Source organism: Platalea leucorodia, assembly GCF_965183815.1.
Source record: "Platalea leucorodia genome assembly, chromosome: 1".
Classification (NCBI taxonomy): domain Eukaryota; kingdom Metazoa; phylum Chordata; class Aves; order Pelecaniformes; family Threskiornithidae; genus Platalea; species Platalea leucorodia.
The window spans coordinates 127,985,934-128,005,326 of record NC_138823.1 but is presented as its reverse complement, the minus strand read 5'-3'; the positions used below and the strand labels follow the sequence as shown (position 1 = coordinate 128,005,326).

The following is a 19,393-nucleotide window of genomic DNA, read 5'->3' as shown; positions in this document are numbered from 1 at the left end:
TCACTTCTTAGTTAAGAATGTCATCACACACATTCAAAATCAGAAGCAGTTGTTTCTCATCACACTGCAACTAAAAAGTGTTTTTCCATTTAAATGAGCAATTTAATGTGAAATAACAAGAAATTCCAGATAAAGCATGCTGAAAGACTTCAGTATAGACTTACCAAAGCACTTTTGCTGATATTATGTAGCAAATATTTTTAAATTCAGATTTTAATAATGAAAAGATTTTATGACAGCTCTCCTTTTCTGACTTAACCATGTGAGCATATGAACATAATGATAGCCAAACTTTCAGTTTGGTATTTAACAGTTCAGGTATTTGTCTTTGTATTGTGCTTCTCCTTATAGACAGAGAGACGTAACATTGAAAGCACATGACTGGGCACAAGGATACTATCAAGACGGGATGAATGTAATGCCAAGGAAGCGTAAAGGGCAAAAAAGGCTATCTGTTTGGGCAGACACCACAAAGTTGCAGAGCTTAAAAATTCCACACCTTGTGTAGCTGTTCTGCACCATGTAGCATAGGCAGACACTCAGTGTTATGAAGAGTGGCCTGTTGCTTGGCTGGTTTGTGAAGAAAAGTGTCAATGGATGCCCTACGTGCACACCACTCTAGCACTACGGCTTCTCTGCTCATGCCCACTCACACGTGTGTCTGTGCAGAAGAGCATTGCTGGCCTGAGGAACCTCTAGGCTGACAGAACTGCTCTAATGGATGTAAGAACAGCAGGCCAAAGTCCTTTTTCAGATCACTCAATGAATGCAATATATAGGTTGATTTTTCTATGTAAGCTTCTTCCTAGGTGTGCTTTAGCACAAGTGGTTCCTCAGCAATGCTCTTTAAACAATTGCAGTAGAAAGGCATAAGCATAAGTGCACACTTGTAGAGAGGAAAATAATCAGGGCATCTCATTTGTTTGTCTCTTGAAATGTCCCCAAACTTCCTTCTACTGAAGGCAAGAGCTGAGAGAGTTCACATCTGTTCTGAGAGCTTGAAAGTCTGTGTAACCAACATTTTCCTTGGGGAGGAATGCTTAATCTGAAAAGGAGTTCACATGCAGGAATGCATTCTCCTCTCCAGTTTTGTCATAGACCTTGATGAACCCCCACAATGTATTACTTCCTGCTTTTCTGTATGCTGACAAATCTGGGGATCACCATATCACACATTCAGCTTTTATAAAATCAGGGACAACTCTTCCCAATTAGAGTCAGCTGGGTGATGTACAGACTCCCTGCTGAGACCAAGCCTACACCAGCCTCAAAGGTGACTTGTGCAGACAAGGAAAAGAACCTCCTCACACTCACTGTGGAAGATGGGTTTTAAAGCAGTGCAGGACATACATATCAAAGGACCTTTTCTGCTTTAAAAAGGAAAATATTTGCAGAATTTGTGAATACATGCTGTATTTTCATGGTATAACCCCTTATCTTAAAGGGGAAAAAAAATAGATCCTGACACTGAGTAGCATCCAGTGTCAGAAACAAATATAGAGAACCCAAGACAGCTTATTTTTGTGCCACTTTCTCCTACATCCTCGGGTAACTATGCCCTCCCACTAGTATTTCACTTGCAGCAGAACTAACCTCGATCATGTGCATCTCACTTCTGATCCACCCATTTTACTTATCAATAAGCATAAAGCGCTGGAATAGGATGGCCAAAAATTGTACCACCACAAAAAGAGGGCTCACCAAATGAGGGAAGATATCTATGGCAGTAGCAAGTGTGCCTGGTCAACCACTCGCTTGCTCTGCTTCACCTAGAAAATACCATGTCTTCATAAATATAGCTTGCACACAGAAATTAGATATCTGATGGTTTACTTGCACAGCGTATTAAGAAGAAGAAGGTTTTCAGAAGTACAATTCTTGGGTACAAAAAAAAATTTTTTTTTTTTTTTTTTTTAATATAACGTTATTTCTTGGGAATGGTGCTATGGGAGAGTTTGGCAGCTGTGACACTGTATCCTGCATGCGCTCTCTCTCTCCCTAAGGGAGATTTTACTTTAGCATGTGTCTATGACTTCTGCCGCTTTAAGGAAATTTTGGGTTTGGAGAGCCTTTCCAGTAGAATGAGCCAAACAGTAGAATGAGTCAGTCACTTGAATAAGTCAGTTTCTCACTTTTTCTTTTTCCTTGGATGTTTTAAATGACTGCAAATTTGCAACTGAATGTGAATTTAATGCTTTTGAAAATGGATCAGTAACAGTATTTAGGGTCAGGTGAACTGCAGGGTGAAATAGCATCAATTTTCCCCCTATGACTTGACAAGTGCCTTTTAGTTTAGGGTCAGGTGAACTACAGATTGAAATAGCATGAATTTCCCCACTGTGACTTGCCAAGTGCCTTTCAGCCCTGACCTAAAATATTATTTATTGCATTTTCAGCCACAGTCCACCACAAGTGCCTTAGGTTGTAGATTTCCTAACAATTTAAGCCAGCATTAATAAAGTGAGGCTCCAGAAAGATGCAGTCCTGGTGATCCATTATCCCCTTCCTTGTGCTGTTTGAACTGTTTATTGCACACAAAATTTAATAAGAGATTTGAACTGAGTTAAAAGTAAGTGGACCAAAAAGGGCCAGAAGTCATGGGGCATTTCCTGATCCTGGAGTATCAAAGTTGGATACTTAGCACTAGATCGTGTAACTACCCTACCCACACAGAAATCTCTAGGAAAACTTTTTTAATTTGTTTTCTTGGTTCATTTGCAAGTCTAAGAGTGCATATAATGATGTGTTCCATCTGCATTAAAATCCAAGTAAGGTGTAACAGTGGAAAAGGCTCCAGGACTTCCATAGTCATGTCACTTTTCAGTAAAACAAGGAGGAGCTGTAAGCAGATTTCCCAGTAACAAGTAGAAACTGCAGCTGCCTGGTTATAGAAAGATTGAAAATGTTTAAGCAATCTTGGAAGAAAAGCTCAGGAGATTTTAACTACAGTAGCTACCAATTGTGTAACTATTTCAGTTCTAATGAGTTACAGAGAAACAGAAAGAAACAAAAACAGGAAGATAAAGTTTCAGTGGTCCCTCATGATAGCTCTAAACCCAGCAATCATTAAGTGATTTATGATTATAACCATTGATGTGTGTGCAATCACACTAGCAGTGCTATTATGCCATCTTTTTATATATTCTCATCACAGCAAGATGCGGATTAGGAAAAAGTCTTTATGTTGATTATATATATTCTGTCTTTTACTTACTTCACTGAATTTTACTCGAGAAACTCATAACTGGTTTTGTAAATGTACTAAATGATTTCAGGACAGTTAGGAAAAGCTGATCTCTTTGGTAGCTGGAGTTGTGAGATTAAAACAATTCAGCCATTCAGGTGTTTCAACCAATTTTTCTAGGTTTGTGACTATGATGTCATAGTCATGAAATAGATTGCTAAGTGACACAGATTTTGACACCCCCCTCACCCCAACCATGTAATTTTGCATTATATATTACAGATTACATATATAGCAGGCAGTGAGAGATTAGGATATCTGATTTGATAAAGATAAGCACTCATAAGAAGGCTCTTAGAACATATAATACAATTATATGAAAGAAACTGGAAATGATTTTGCTATCTACCAGCCCTGGAAAACATGTGCTATTTTATATATTTAGAGAGCAGTAGCAGATGTTCATAACTCTGAATAATCCTATGAGAAACTTACAATAAGTAAATATTTGCACAATATCTTTGTGGGCCTAGTGACAGTTTATTGTTTCTGATTATTTCTTGTGTCTATGCAGAAGTGTCTACAGTGTAGACATCATTATTCATCAAAAAAACCCAAAGGCTGGTTATAGCCAGACTGACACAAAGAACAAGAGGCCTCCTTGACACCTATGCCATCCCTCAAGCTGTAATGAAGTCCCAAAGGAAGATAAGACCCATGCAGGCACAATCTTTGACTCCTAGAACACTATCAATATGTGTCATTTTCAAAAAGAAAAAATGATATTCCGGAAGAGTCAAAACTCTATCTTTGCCGACAGGACTCGTAATTAATAAGAATCTACTTTTCTTTTGTAGCCTTAAAAGTAGTGTTCTGCCTCTTACAAGAGGCTCCCTTCCCCCTCTCCCCAAAGGAGGAAAAGCTACTCTCTTTAAAATGAAAATACTCAGTCTCTGAAGCAGGGGGAAGGACTGCTTCCTTCAGTGCATCCGCAGTGTGAATGAAACATAATGACAAAGATTGCACGAGAAAAGTGGTAGATTCTTCTTCTAGTTGGGAACATTGAGTCTTACTGCAGCTTAGCCAGGCTCCTCGATAATAAAATAAATAGACAAATAAATTTTAAACCAAGAAGCAATAAAAACAAAGGCATTTCTTTTTTCCTCCAGAAAGGCATTGTCTGACAAAACAGGGCTTAATTCTTGTCCTTTGGAGAGGCTGCTGTTTAGAATTTATTAAATTTTAACGATTGAGTTGTAGGGTTTTTTTAATATAATAAAGCTCAGGTTGCTATTAGCAATACCAAACAAATTACACGGGATGCTCCTTATTTTCTACTGGGAAACCTGACAACTGGAGAAACCAATTGTTCTTAGAAACAGCTCTAAGCTCCAGAGTATACAACAGAGAGCATAGATTAGGAAGAAAAATGTTTATAAATTCTAATCTAAAATATGCTGAGTTTTCTGGTTCATTCCAGCTAAGCATTAAATAGGTATTTTAAGAGGATGTACATAATTTCACTTTAATACTTTTTAATTGGTTTATTTCTAGACTTTTATCTTTCTTTGTACCAAATGGTGGTATAGCTCCTCTACGCAGAAAAAAGTATAGCAAAAAATATTTTGAATGCAAGCACAAAATTCTGCCTGAAAGTCTGTTTTTCAGCTGGTAGATTATGTATTTGACATACATTCATTCTTGCCTCTTTAGCCATGCTTTTTCTAGATATTCTAATATAGGTCGGTTGAATTTATGAATCCTGCTTTCCAATATAGTAATAACTCAGAAGGAATTATATCCATTAAATATTTGTTTGTCTATTATGAATCACCAATGCAAACCACATGACATTTCTGATTTTTTTTAACACATCTTTATTGTCTACATAATAAATAGTATTTTACTTTAAAGAAAAGAGTTAAAGTTATCCTACTGATATTAAGGAAAAAATGAGCATTTTTTTTTTAAATAACTGTTTTTAATTTTAGCAAGTGTTGTAAGATAAGGAAACCTGACAGAATCCTCAGTCACATAATTACTTATTGATATGTTTAACTTTCAGAGCCCAAAAAGTCCTATTTCTTGAGTATTACCTATGTGTTTATAATAAAACCTATGCATTGAAAAAATTCATTTCCAAACCAATTCTTGCTACACTGCTACGATTTGTCATAATTCCTCCACCCCAGCTTAGATCATAGCTCATCCTGTGCAACGCAGGACAATCACAGGTTGCAAAATATTTTTCATAATAAATAATTTCCATAGAAGATTTCCCAAATAATCCCAACCACTTTTTTAATAAAGAAGACGGGTTTGCCAGGTTACCCAGCAGCTGTGTAGAAAGAAGTGGCTTACCTTAGAAAAGTTAAAAAGCCCTACTTTGACATTTAGAGTGGGGTTGGATAATTTTGAGGAGAACTTGTTAAACAAACTTACCTGCAGTTAAGCACTGGTGAGTGAGCTTTGTCAATAGCTCGTCTGGCAGAAGATCATGTACTATTACTGCAGGTGTAACTCACTGGCGTTTATTGTCTGTACCACAGTAGGTATAAATTCTGCAAAACAGGAGACCAGTCAATGGCAATTTTTGTGTTTCTCTACTAGCAATATTACAACACGTGGAATAGAGAAGTGAATAAATCACCTAAAGCAACAGAAGTCTAATACTTTATCTGCATGATTACTCAGGGAGAAAAAACCAAAACAAAACACAAAAAAAACAAAACACACACAAGAAAAAAAAACACCACACCCTTAGATTCCTATTTATTATCCTTCTCTTTAGCCCATGTGCACTTGGCAGCCACACAGAACAAAAGTGACTGATAGCTGTGCATCCATTGCTTTCTGCCTGTCAGCCACCATATTTCCATTTATACCTCTTTTGATATGAGATGGAGGCTGCAATGTTCTCATCTTCTCAGCAATTATGGTATAGGAATGAAGGTGCTCCTCATACTATCAAAACCTAAAATAATTTTAAAACTGTGAACATGTAATTAATGTTGAGACATGACACCTGATGTGTTCAGTGGACTAGGTCTCTTACCTGCCTCTGTGTATGGACTACTCTGCAATCAGTGCTCTTTCATGTTTTACAAGCTACTCAGATTTTTCGTTCATGCTTCTGAGATGAGTTGGAATTTCTTTGTCCTCCCCCCCCCCCCCCCCATCTTCCCAAAATAAATTACCCTGTTGCTGAACAAGGCAGCACTCATACGTCTTCACTTACGCAGCTCAACTTCTATATTTCTATGGAACAAGTAACAGGATTGTACAGCTATAGAAGGGCATGAACTTTGACAAAAAAACAGAGCAGTTCCTTCACTTGTTTTATACTTCCTTTCTGATTTTAAATAAATGAGAAGCAGTTTGGGAACAAGTTTTGTCATCTAGCTCTCTGCAAGATATTTCACAGGTTTCCTACCTGTATTCATGACACTAAGCATGTTCGATGGATCTTTGGCTATTTAAGGTAAATGCTAGTTTCAGACAGTTGAATCTGCTGCAATACCCTCCTCCCTGTGCAGTGTTACAGTCAGTCCGTCCTCCGCTCCCTCAACCTAGCAATTACATGCTTCACTCAGCATGGGAGTGGAACTGACCTGGAGCTATAGCATGAGCCAGGTTTCACTCCTTTTTTTGTTGTCTGCTAACTCATAAAGCTTGTTTTCTTACAGCCATTGGTGAGCATGATATGTGGTGCCTCTGAGCCATCATTCACCCCATACCCCTCAAGACAATCATCTCACTATCATGTTTCTAATATATCCTTCAATATGGTACACCGCTGAGAAATAATGCAATAAGGAAACATGTAATTCAAAAAAGGACAGACTGGTGTAAGCCTTTTCTCTTGCAGGCTTGGTGGTCTTTTCATTTTCTTTCCTAGGATCTTTATCTGAAGAATTTTTTTTTTTTTTTTTTTTTTTTTTTTGTTGGTATGCTCCTGTCTCATTTCTGTAGCCTTCAGTCATTCTATATTTTTGAAAATAACAACACACAGCCACTGATGCTGCCTGTTTTTGTCTCTCTAATAACCTATTCTTCTGATTTGCAGTCATTTTCCAGTTGGAAGATTCATCCCACCACAACTTACTGATGCAATTATGTCATCTTCTCCATTAATTATTTTTTCCATTAATTCTTGTGTTTTTATAAGTCTTTCCCATTTTACACCTAAACCAAATAGGTGATTGGCTGTAAGGATGAATCCCACAAGATGTGGAAGAGTCCAAAGGGGAGGGGAGGAAAATAAGCCATTTAGTTTTTTCTGGGAATATATTACACATATGTGACCCATCCCAAAATTCCTACCTCTGTGGTCACTCTTTTGCTTTTGTGAATGGGCTAGAGACAGGAATTACGATTGTTAGTTATACATTATTTATAACAAGACTATTTAATGCATGTATGTAATTAGGATTTTCACAATTAGACCTTAGCACTTTCTTGACAAATACAAACAATTTTTACTGTAACTAGAATTAAAATGTTTGAATAAGTGACAACTTCTAATTATGGCTTTTGAGTAATTTTGAGTGCTCTCCATTCTCATTCATTTCACTTCCTGAGATTATTGCATTCTGCATCAGATTATAAAGATTAACCAGAGGGTTACATGTTGAAAAAAAAAATCCAAGCTAGCAAAGCAGCTTATTGATGTTTTTAGACTGTGGTGTGAGGAGGGTATAAAACATTGTGTCAAACAGAATTTTAGCCAGGAAAAGCTCCTGGCTTTCAGAGAGTATTGCCTTGGAATCTAACCATATTTCTATTTTAATTATGCAGGGATGCTAGATGATAACTTTTTCCAGTATGCATCACTGTGCCTTAGGAAACATGATAACATAACTTTTACAATATTAATATTATATCTTTGTCTCTATATTGGAAAAAATGGAAAATGAAATTAATCCTAATGTATCTTAACCTTAAAATAGTATGAATTTAGAAAGTGGATTTTTTTTTTTCCATAATTGCTTTTATTTTGCATTGATATAGTAATGACCAGCTAGCTGCCTTAAATTTAGAAGCATTCTTACAGTAACATATCCTTTTATTATTCTGTGTAAAGTAAGAACAATTATGAAGGAAATGATAATACTTACCACAATTTCTTCTATAAGAATACTGGTTCTGAAGGCATAGACTACCTTGAGATATAATGAACATGTCAGACTCGTTTATATGGTAAAGATCCTGTATCACTTACAAGAGTCATTATAACCTCAGGATACATGCTGAAATGTGTGCAATTAAATACCATGTGGTCTTTGAGCAGACTGTCTATAACCAGTGCAACTTGTGTATCAAGTAGGCATTCTACATGGATACAAGTATCCATTCACAATTTTATTGAGCTGGCAGCATTTTTAGTGCATTTTTTTTAAACATCATAGAATAGTAGAATAGCTGAGGTTGGAAGGGACCTCTGAGGATCATCTAGACCCACCCCTCTGTTCAAAGATATGAAAGCATATAAAAGTGAAAACCCAAAATCATTTATGTACAAATGCACTCTAAGATTTTACTGATATAAAACCAAATATATAAGCATATTTTTCTTTTTAATTGTCTATACCTTCACTCAGTAAAACCAGAGCTACAGAAGACACGTACATAAGCGTAACTAGAGTTAATTCCTATCTAAGAAATAGAGATCACTTTTTCAAAGCTGTAATAAATCATAACATGATTATACTAACAAATATATACATATACTATATACATATATACTGTATATACAGTACATTACTGCATATATAGTAAGCATTCAGGGACAGGCTCCACTGACAATCACACTATGTTCATTCCTTCAGCAAAACTGATATTTGATTTCTCTGACACTGGGTTTGGTTTTATATCATAGTACTTCCAAAACTGAAGCAATTTTATTCACTTATTGAGTGCCCATGTTGACTTAGTTTCTAACCTATGCAGAACTTCCTGAGTAACAAAGCTGCCAAGAACTCCCAAAATCTACATGCTCAGCTTTTCTGTATTATGCATATGTAGAAAACACAAATTGCATCTCAGGAGAAGGAAAATATGATGGCTCTGTTACTTAACAAGGTTATATACTTAGATTTTTGCTGATGTCTTCACATGCCAGGACATGTCTTCTTGCCCTTAGGTGAAATCATGCAAACCTCTTTCACAGGTACTGTAAGTCTGCTGTCTTCCCCAAAGTTTTAACTCTATGTCCCTGCCTTCTTTGCAAGGTTTACCCTGAAAGCCAGACAAAGCTGGACTTTCCCAAAAATTCTCCACAGATATGTTGCTGTCCTCAGTGAGTCACTTCTTGTTAGGACTAGTCCCACTGATTCGACCTCTGAGTGCTAGCAAAACAGCTAGGCAACATTGGGGATGTTTGAAAACAGGCAATTGGCAGGTAATAAAATTCTTTGGGAGAATATTTTTCAAGATCCACTTCATTGTCTTCCTGTTTTCTTTTCAAGAGCCTCTCTGAAGTTAGATGTGCATATTTACATTAAAAGTAGTATGAAGTTTCATTTAAAGATAAAGCTAACAATACAAACTTAAAAGCAACTCTTCCACAGTATCTACAGCCTCAAGTTGAGGAGTCTAATTGGATATCAATCCACAGGGCCAGTCCTGCAAATATTTATAAGCCTGTATGAAATCTCAGAGTTGCATGAAGTTAAGCATATACCTGAGTATTTTCAGGAAGGGGAAGAATTCTGAGTTTTATTGCTTTGAAAGCTGTTAACATTCATTTCTATTAATATTATGTAAATATTTACATGACTGCAATCAAACTGTAGGCATATTAAAAGGTGTATCTTTTGTCTGCAGTAATCTGCAAGCTTTTCTAAAAACACAACCTGCCAGAGCAATGTACAGTCAGTGCCAGGTCTATTGTCTATCTTAATTCCTCCTTTGGTCTTCTTTTGACCTTATTGACAGTCTCTTCCTTTTTTTTTGGTGTTTTGTTTTGTTTTGTTTTTTTAATTTTTATTGGCACAGGTTTTGCTATGAAAGATATATGTTCAGAGCAGTTTGGGACACTATTTTTTTCTTCTGCTTTGGGGGGTGGGGTGGGGGGGGAAGTAGGGATAAGGAAGTAAAAAGGACAAATTATACCAGCCACATTTACCATTTATTCAATTCTTGATTTGGAGCAAGTGATAGAGACGTTAGTTTCTATTTCTGTACCATGATTTATCTTTTTAACATGAAATGCAATAGATCCTGTATTGTTAATAAAACAGTCAAAGTATAATTAAAAATTTTTGCTAATGAATGCAGTGAACAACATCCAGGTTTTAAAGACGTATATGAAAAGTGAACTTTTAATACTAAATATAAAAGCTCATGTGAGAAATTTGAATCCAAGAAAGCATTAATTTGCAAAAAAACTTATCCAAAACTAACCACAACCAGCCAGTTATTGAACACTTATCCTAATTTCACAGGCTACAATAATTTATTCAAAAGACAGGAATGATGTAGGATAATGACTTAACAGAAGGTTGCAGAGCTCATGGTAATTCACAGTTATTGGTCACCTAGGATAAAATACTGATGACAGATCTGCTGTTCAACTTTTGCCGCTAATTCAACATATTCTATGCTGTAAGTAGAATCAGAGAATGCTGAAAGCATCTGCTTCCGCAAAATACGTTTTTTTTATCTGTTCATTAAGCAAGGAAAAGGAGTAAGAACAAACCTGAGAAAATATAGGAACAAGCCAATGAACTATAGAAAGTCTTTTAAAAAAAAAAAAAAAAAGAAAAAAGAAAAAGGAAAAGGGGTAAATTGCTCAGGTAATATAGATATAAAACAATTACATCTAACCTGAGAAACTCTTTGTGAGTGATTGACTCTTTTGTGATTTAAAGGACTTTTGATACTTCATTGAAAAATTTCCTGATTATGGAAAACTGAGGCCTGAATACATGTGAGGCATTAAGCTTTTCAGTGGTACAATAATCCCTTGTTATGTATTTGTATATTTTCCATTACCATACAGTAAATTTGCAAAGAATAGAACACATGGCATGCATTCTTTGGGTTTTTTTCCCACGCTGCCAATGCTCCTAAATGGTTTTTTCCTGTTTCCAAATGCTGACTAAGGACATTAAAATTCTAGTTTGATTTCAGATCCTTTCCTGAAAGTGTATTTTGTCTTTTTGACTTCTCAGATACAAAGAATTATTCATATATTTTTGGATCTAAGAATTACAAGAAAACCAGCAAAATTATATTTCTATTTTTGTTCCTACTACTTGCAAAGGCAACAGGAATCAGGCCAATAAAAGCTGATAACTTTATCTTGAGCCCCAAAATGCAAATTTACTTACCCAAACATTTAACGTATTAACCCCAAATTTAGCTGCATCTCTATATTTCTCTTTTTAGGGTTTTATAATTGGAATCAATCTTGAATTATTATACAGCTAATTACCTGGTTTGGCTGCAGTTCCTGGTAGAGATTCTTCTATTAAAGACTACAATCTCTTGACCCTGGAAAAATCTTCAAATCACTGGCTTTCAACAGCAAACCAACAGAGTTTTCAGATAGGGAAATGTTCTTTTTGTGCTTATAATAAGCAATAATAAAGATTACTGAATTTTTAAGTTCTATATATTAACATATTAAACAAATAAAACATTATAGATTTGAGATTACATACATGGAATAATTTGATCTGAGTCTGCTTTTGGTACATGATCTATTATTGTTTTATCTTGTGAAATTAAATTTAATAGCTGGTTTCACAAGACATAAAGAGACACCAGGGCTGAAATTTAAAATTGAATTAGACCCTTTGACAGTATTTCATGCAACTCATGCTAACATCCGTCTTTTTGTTTTTTTCTTTCCTAATGCATAGCAGGGGAAACACCCATGTTTTAATTTCAGAAGCCTTTATCCTTTTAAGAGTTGTACTTCATTTTAAAAGAGTAGAATGTGAACTATTTTGCATCTTCTTTCTTTTTGCATAAGAAAAAAAAAAAACATTTTATAGAAGGCTACAGCAGTGTGTTGCCCTAAATAAAAGATTTTAGCAGATCAGAAAGTAGGACAGCACCTCATAATTATTTCCTCTGATACTACATTTTTACAGAGATAAAGCTACGTGCATGGTGAGGTCTTTAAATTTACTACCCTTTGACTGGCTTTGTCCTTGTTCTTGTATTTATCTTCCCTTTTTCTCTTTGAGAATAGTATTTTTGCAGGGAGAGAGAGAAGGGAGTTGCTGGAGGAGGTTTAAAAGCCAAACTCTTGAGAATTCTCTCTGGTCACAGATTAATTATAGTTTCTTTTACCAACTTTCAACTACCAACCCATAAAGTCCAGTCCCCTATTTTATGTGTGCAAGGTAAGGTGTTCAAAGTTACAAGCAATAAACATGGCTGCAGCGTATTAATACAGAAGCAGTTACAACACTCTCTACTGTGGGTTCTGTGCTATGCAAAAAATAGTTTATTGGTTCAGAGTTTATCTAAAAGTATCAATTCATCCAGATTGAAACTGTCCCCAGTGGGTTAAAGGGGTCAGTTTGGGGAAATGAAAGAAGAAAGTCTGATGAGTAGTTTCTCATGTCACTTGCTCCCTGTTCATACCTATCCTTCTTTTCTGCTACCCTTCCTCCCAAGGATGCTCCTTTCCCTCCCTGCAAAAACCAACCTGCCTTCAAAAATCCCTTCACCTTTCTGTTGGTAAGGTCATAAGGCAACAAAGTGCTGCCACTACCCCCATTTCCTCTGCAGCCAGTTTCTCCTTGCTGCAGTGACCAGCAAGGGTAACACTGAGAGCAGAGGAGGACCCATGGGTGGCTATGGCTGCTGTGTTGATGGGCAGTGGAGCAAGTGTGCCTTCCTGGCAATCAGGGAAGAGTGCTCCCAACTGGTCATGGAGCTGCAAGTCCAGCCCAGCCAGAAGACTCCAGCAGACCTGTGGGAAACACCACCAGGACATCTAAGCAACACCCATATCATGATTTCTTTGTCTCTGTTTTCAAGATGTACAATCAGGACTAACACATGCTCAGAAGAAAAAGTGAGGAGAAATCTTCGCCTGTATTGCAAACTATAAATGACAAGTCACTTCTAAAGCCTTCAGCAGGAAAATTCATACCTTCTAAGATCTTGAACATTCATGCTGCACCTGTGCCTAGAAGCCAAGCAAACAGATGCCCCAAAATTCTGGGCATTATTGTAAATTAATCTTCTTAAACATATGTGCAAAGTGGGCCATTAGTACTTCATAATTCTGACTTTAATATTTTAGTACATTTCATTTCCTGTTCTCCTGAATCTTGAAGAAGATAGTGTTTCTTCAATTGGCATAGATTATAGTACAAGCTGGGAGATTTCTGTATCTGAGATCTCATTCTCTGCTAATATCATCTAGTACTTTATCTAACTCAGGAACAACACAGCAGTTATTTTATTTACATAGCCTAATTATTGCAGTTGTTCTGTTTGGCAGTTATTAGAGTGTTATTACTAAATTTATTGATACACCTGCTACTGGCTTGGCTGTTTTGGAGTAGAATTTCTGCTTACACAAACTTAAATATTGTGTATTTGTATATTATACCACTACTAGTACCCTCAATTTTATGAGCAGCTACAAAACAGTTTTCAGGTTAACCCAAAAGACTTGTGAAGAAGGAAAAAAAAACACAAAAAACAACACAATTATTTTTTCCAAATCTGTGCCTAAAATTTGTGTATTTAGGAGTTCTGAAGACTTTTATCAAACAAACTGGGAAATCCCAGTGACTTCCAGAAAGGCTTAACATCTTCTACCTGAGTTTAGAAAAAAATAAACTGATGCTATGAATTTAAAATTGATGGGTATTAAGCACTTTTTATCTTGACATGTGCATTTAGGAAAGATGAAAATAACTTCTGAAAGTTCTACCTGGCAGACTAAAATTTTCCTGTAATTACAGCTTGTAAGCTGTCAGAGACTTGCCTGTGGTCAAGCTGTAGACATTCAAATGAACAACAGAATGTTCAGAACAGATATTATTCAGCAGTTCTAGTGGATTTTATTAGGAGTACTTGCACATTAAACTTGCCTGATTTTTTTCTTCCTTTTCTTTTGTTTTGCTTTCTGTTTAATCCAAGAAGGGAAAATGTCATGGCCTTGAATAGCTGTTAAGCACATATCTCCCTCAGGATTATATTGGTCCTACTTGCTTCAGTCCCACCACTGCCTTTGAAAATTCCCCAAAGATGCTACAGTTAGTTAGATCATCTACACGTAACGACTATGCTGGCACAGGAGCTAAAGCTACAAAGAAGTAGGGCCAAAGCAGAGCACTGTTCCTGCATGGGACTCCATCAAACCAGCACTGAAATCCACCAGGTATACATTCACTCATCTACATTCATTCACAGGTTTGGAGCCTTGATCCAACTTTTTATTAAAGTAAAATGTTATTTTTGCAGGAACTATCTTTTTTTTTTTTTTTTTTCCCCTCACAGCATCTGTTTCTAAGGAGAGTCCTTGGTTCAGTGCTATGTCACCATTTAATTTAATACAGCTGTTTTATCACAAGATTCTTTTCTTGTATCAACATAAATGTTTTGGTTTAGATGTTTGTATGCTCTTAGAAGCCAATACTGTGCAGATGCACATATTTGCTACTTTTTTGTTTTGTTTTGTTTTTTTCAGGTAATCTCAAAATTATCAAACAAGTCTACGCTATCTCAGGTATGTTAGTCACATTTTAAATATGCCAAGCCTGACTTTGAACCATGCACAGAGTTATGGCCAGAGCAAAGCTGGAAAAACTCCAACTGACTTCTGTGGTTTCAGAATGAGACTTTAAATAGCATCCTGCAGATAGTTCTGTCACTGTCCAATTTTATGAGTAACACCTTATGATCTTTTCTTCCAGGTGCTGGATTTTGATATCTTAGTACAGCACCTGCATTTTAAATACATGGCTACCCAAGCCAAAGTTTTGAATATGGGTAACGTTCATTCATCAGTGCTAGGTCTCATACAGTTTGATCATCATGACAACCTTCCAATGACTATTATGGTTGACAAGGCTATTATATTTTATATAGACAGGTCTTTTGCCACTGTTTTAAATTCTTACCTTTTCATACATCTCAGATGGAAAGGACCTAGTCCAATAAATCTGTCAATGTATACTAAGAGAAAAGCATTCACCCAATGGAAGTGTGCTGTAGCACAGAACAAAACTAAACCCATGTTGCAAAACATTTAGACAGGTACTAATAGGGGCTTAGAACATTTGGATAAATTCCCCAAATCTGCATTTTCACCCAGCCAATCTTACTTGGCCCGAATGTGGGAAATTTGACTATACAAGCTCATCTGATCTTTTCTATCTGAAGTTAACAGTGCCTTAATCAAGCTTGATTAAGAGGAGTTGCCTTAAAAAAAAAAAAAAAAAAAAAAAGGCAAACTTTTCTGAAACCATGAAGTTGCATTTGGCTGTACTCTTCACTGAGATGTGTGGAGTTTGTTAATTTGACCTGGAACCTGATTCTGCCTTAGTCCATTCACCTACTGCCAATAAATACAGTAAGTTGTATCATGGGAATAAATGGAACTATTTTTGAGTTATGGCCTGATCCTGACATGAGTTCCATGTTGGCATATCTCAGCACTCATGACCAGTGTATTTTGTTACCATGAAACAGTAACAAACAATACATTGCTCTCTTACACTGTGCTTTAATTGGTATATAAAGTACAGAACGCAGGTCTATGTTGCCTCTAACTTGCCTTGGTTCCAACATCAAGCATTCAAATTGCATTTTTTTTAAAAACAGATGTAGCTCTGCTTTTTGATGACTCAGTTCTGAAGTTGACACTGTCACACCACTGGTGCATTAACAGGACTTTATATAAACTGAAAAATCTGCCTATTATCCCAGCAGTGGTTTCAGTTACAACTAAGAAGGATATAGAGGACATTCGGGCTTGAGCTGAGCTGGTGTAAATGCTATTTATACACTGTAAATGGTTCCATATGAAAATGTGGAATTATACAAATTACCAGCCTCACTTCTTTCCTGTGGTCTGCCAGGAGTCTGAGTGTAACATTCAAAAGAAATAATGCCTCAGTAAGGCAAGATTAATCTACTCAAGTGTACATATGGCACATGGCTTGTAAGAACTAGTCAGGTAATCTTTCTTGGTAGCAAAATATATTGCAGTGAGTTCACTGGCTATGTCACTAGTTACCTTTTTAAATTTGTTTGTATTTTTTCTCATGTATGCACATATAGCCATAGTTGAAGAGGGAAGCTATGGAAGACTTCTAAAAGAGCACTCTCTCATGAGAAATGAAAGCTGTGCTAGATCTGAGTTTGTTCCAGGATGAACACCAGAAAAAATTGTGTTTCTGCAAGATCAGGCTCTGAATTTTACACTAGTATGTATTATCTGCTATTTTAGACAGAGCTCAAGGGAAATGGAAATATAAAGAGACTCCCTTCAATTGTGGAAGATGAAGATGAGGATGAGGAGGGAGAAGAAGAGAGCAGCACCCTTTCACCAATCCATACAAGAAGCACAAATTCCTCTCAGCAGAAGAAGGCTGGAAGCAATAAAAGCCACCTAGGGAGAAACTTGAAGCAGTTGGCCTCAGGAACGGTGCCCTTTCATTCACCCATGCGTGCTTGCAGTGCAAACCCCTCAAGAACCAAACATGAAACGGAGCTCCATTACTACTCCAGAAGGAAGGAGAAAAACCTTAAGTTACACCTTTCAACACTGACTACCAGTGGTCCACCTGACCTGAGCCCAAGGTAATAGTTATGAATGGTTATTTTCTTCTCTATCGTGTAACTCCTGTTAAAAATATCATGACTGTAACACTATAAAATATTTCTTTTTCTTTAATAGTTGATACTTTTGTTCATCCCACAGAGGAGGAGAAGTCCTCTTACTGTAGGAACTATTACACATTATGCAGAATATTATGACTTTAGGACTTTATTGCGAAATAAAGTATTTCTACCAGTAAAAAGAGAAAGTATTGAGCAATTACAAAAATGACTATTTGAATGTCTGGCTTTATGGTATCATTTTGTCCATCTATAATAATACGCATTCTCACGATAGTACTGTGAAACATTCCGAGTCCATCAGAGAGATGGCAATTTAGAAAGCAAGTAGATGATAATACAGCATAGCTGTGCAAATACAAAAATTAGTGGAGTAGAGGACTATAATGGAAAACTATTGCTAGCAATTTTAGAAAATATTTAGAGGTTTTTTACATTAAAGAAAGGAAACTGATTTTAGTTTTGTCAATACAGGGGAAAATAATGTGTGGAAAACCAGCTTCTACACTAGCAAAATTGAAATGCATAGCGGATATTTTCTCATTTCGTTCCTAGACCTCATATGAATCTGGTTCAGGTCAGCTATGAGTAAAGGTCATTATCATTTGCATACAAGTGGTAATTCAGGGAAAAGCTACCTTTCATACTTTCTGCTGAAATGTAACCTTGCTCATTATTGTTCTGAACATATGCAGCCAGACATTGGCACCCAAAGCTGCAAGAGCAGATGTGAAGCAAGTATTGTTACATATATTATTATTTCCTATTTCCGTTGATAATTTTATAACTGCAGGGTAATCCTGCTAATGGACTGGAAAATTGATCCAAGACATATGTGTTTTTCAGACTTTGTTTTCTAGCCAAAATACTTTCACATTATTTCCCCAAATGAGTTTATATTATCAGAACATTTAAACTGACAAGTTAAAATCACTTTTAAAAGAACCTTAAGTGTTTCTTAGTAAGCATTAAAGAGAAAATAAGACCTTAATTAAGATCCTTGCTTTTGTTTGCTGTTGGACAGCAGTGTAAGTGGAAGGCTGACTCTGGTTGAAATGTCCAGTCAGTGCAGTTGTGAGGTGTATTACTACACTTTGTCAAGAGAATATACTTTGTCTGCTTAAGAAACTTGTTCTACTGTGGATGTTCCCTTAAGTAAGCCAACCAGAATCTTCAACTAGTGCTTCAGGTTCTTTCCTTGTACATCACAGTGAAGGCAATAAAGCACAGAGACTGGGTAAAATATTTAAATAGTTCTTCATGCAAGAAATAGAAGACAGCATCCTAACTTCCAGGATACAGTCAGTCTTCTCAGTCACTTTTTGGGTACTGCCTATGAAGCAGAAAAGCATCAAAAGGAGGAAAGTGTAAGTGATAATAAAGGTAGTCCTGGGAGGAGGCATTTATGAATTTGAATCTCCTCAGACCCACATGGACGAGTGCACTCTAGCCCTGATCCTAGCCTTAGGATAGATTAGGTCACATGTTAATCTTTTCTGACTTTTTGGCTTCTAGAAGTGGAGGTGTCTGTCATCAGGAGAAAATTCAGAGCTGTACAATAGCTAATTCAGAAAGGAGTGAGACTTACCCATTATTTTTGTCCTTTCATGTTTTCAGATCAATAGCTTATGTTGCTCCACAGCCAGCTCCTTGTATATGAATAAGTATCTTGTCCTTTACATATTTCCCATATAGAAGCCTGTCTTTTGTGTCTCCAGAACTAGCCATTTTGCTAATATGGTTTCTTTTTAGTCTGAATCTTTAAACAGTTTAGAGAACATAGCGTCTATAAATTCCAAGTCACGTCTGAGTAGGTTTTCCCCTGTGTGCTTTAAAGGCAGTTAAAATGTTAGCATTTTATACAATTAGAAATCTCTGCAAAGGGGATATTGGTGTTTAAAATTTGCTTTTTGAAGCAGTGAGGCCAGATGACATTAAATAGGTTTTATAGCAAATTTCAAACAAAGTAATCATTCAGGTTTTCAGCTGCAGATAACAGTATAGGCCAGAGCAGCTCAAGCACCACATTTGAGTCTCATCTCCTCCCAGACAGTGGTTAAGATTAGAGTGAAGTCTAATAACATCCAACTGGCATCATGAACACTCAGACATAACAGAGACCTAAACCCACACGAAGAGTCAAGAAGGACAAGAATATACGGTTATGTGCACAGAACTCTCTGTTACATGGATCTTTCAAGCCAAATACATCACACACATCTCTGTATTGTCTCTTCTTCCTTTCTCCAAACATTTCCAGTCAAGAGGTTTGCTTGAGAATACCCTTATTAGATGGAAAGTCTAATTTCCATCATCACAAAGTTATCACCATTAACTGAGAGGCTGCTGTCTGCATTAGCCCTTCCAGATTAGAATCATAGAATGGCT

The 19,393-nt window shown here is 36.4% G+C and overlaps 1 protein-coding gene across 1 annotated transcript in view; it reads left to right on the top strand.

Annotated features, from left to right (window-relative positions):
- Positions 1 to 19,393, top strand: part of KCNH8 (potassium voltage-gated channel subfamily H member 8) — a gene marked incomplete at both ends in the record, with an annotated part of 195,412 nt that overhangs the window by 161,298 nt on the left and 14,721 nt on the right. Inside the window, 2 exons of the mRNA XM_082315341.1 lie at positions 14,850 to 14,888; positions 16,614 to 16,966. Of these exons, the coding sequence (XP_082171467.1) occupies positions 14,850 to 14,888; positions 16,614 to 16,966 (392 nt within the window). The remainder of the gene's footprint in view (positions 1 to 14,849; positions 14,889 to 16,613; positions 16,967 to 19,393) is intronic.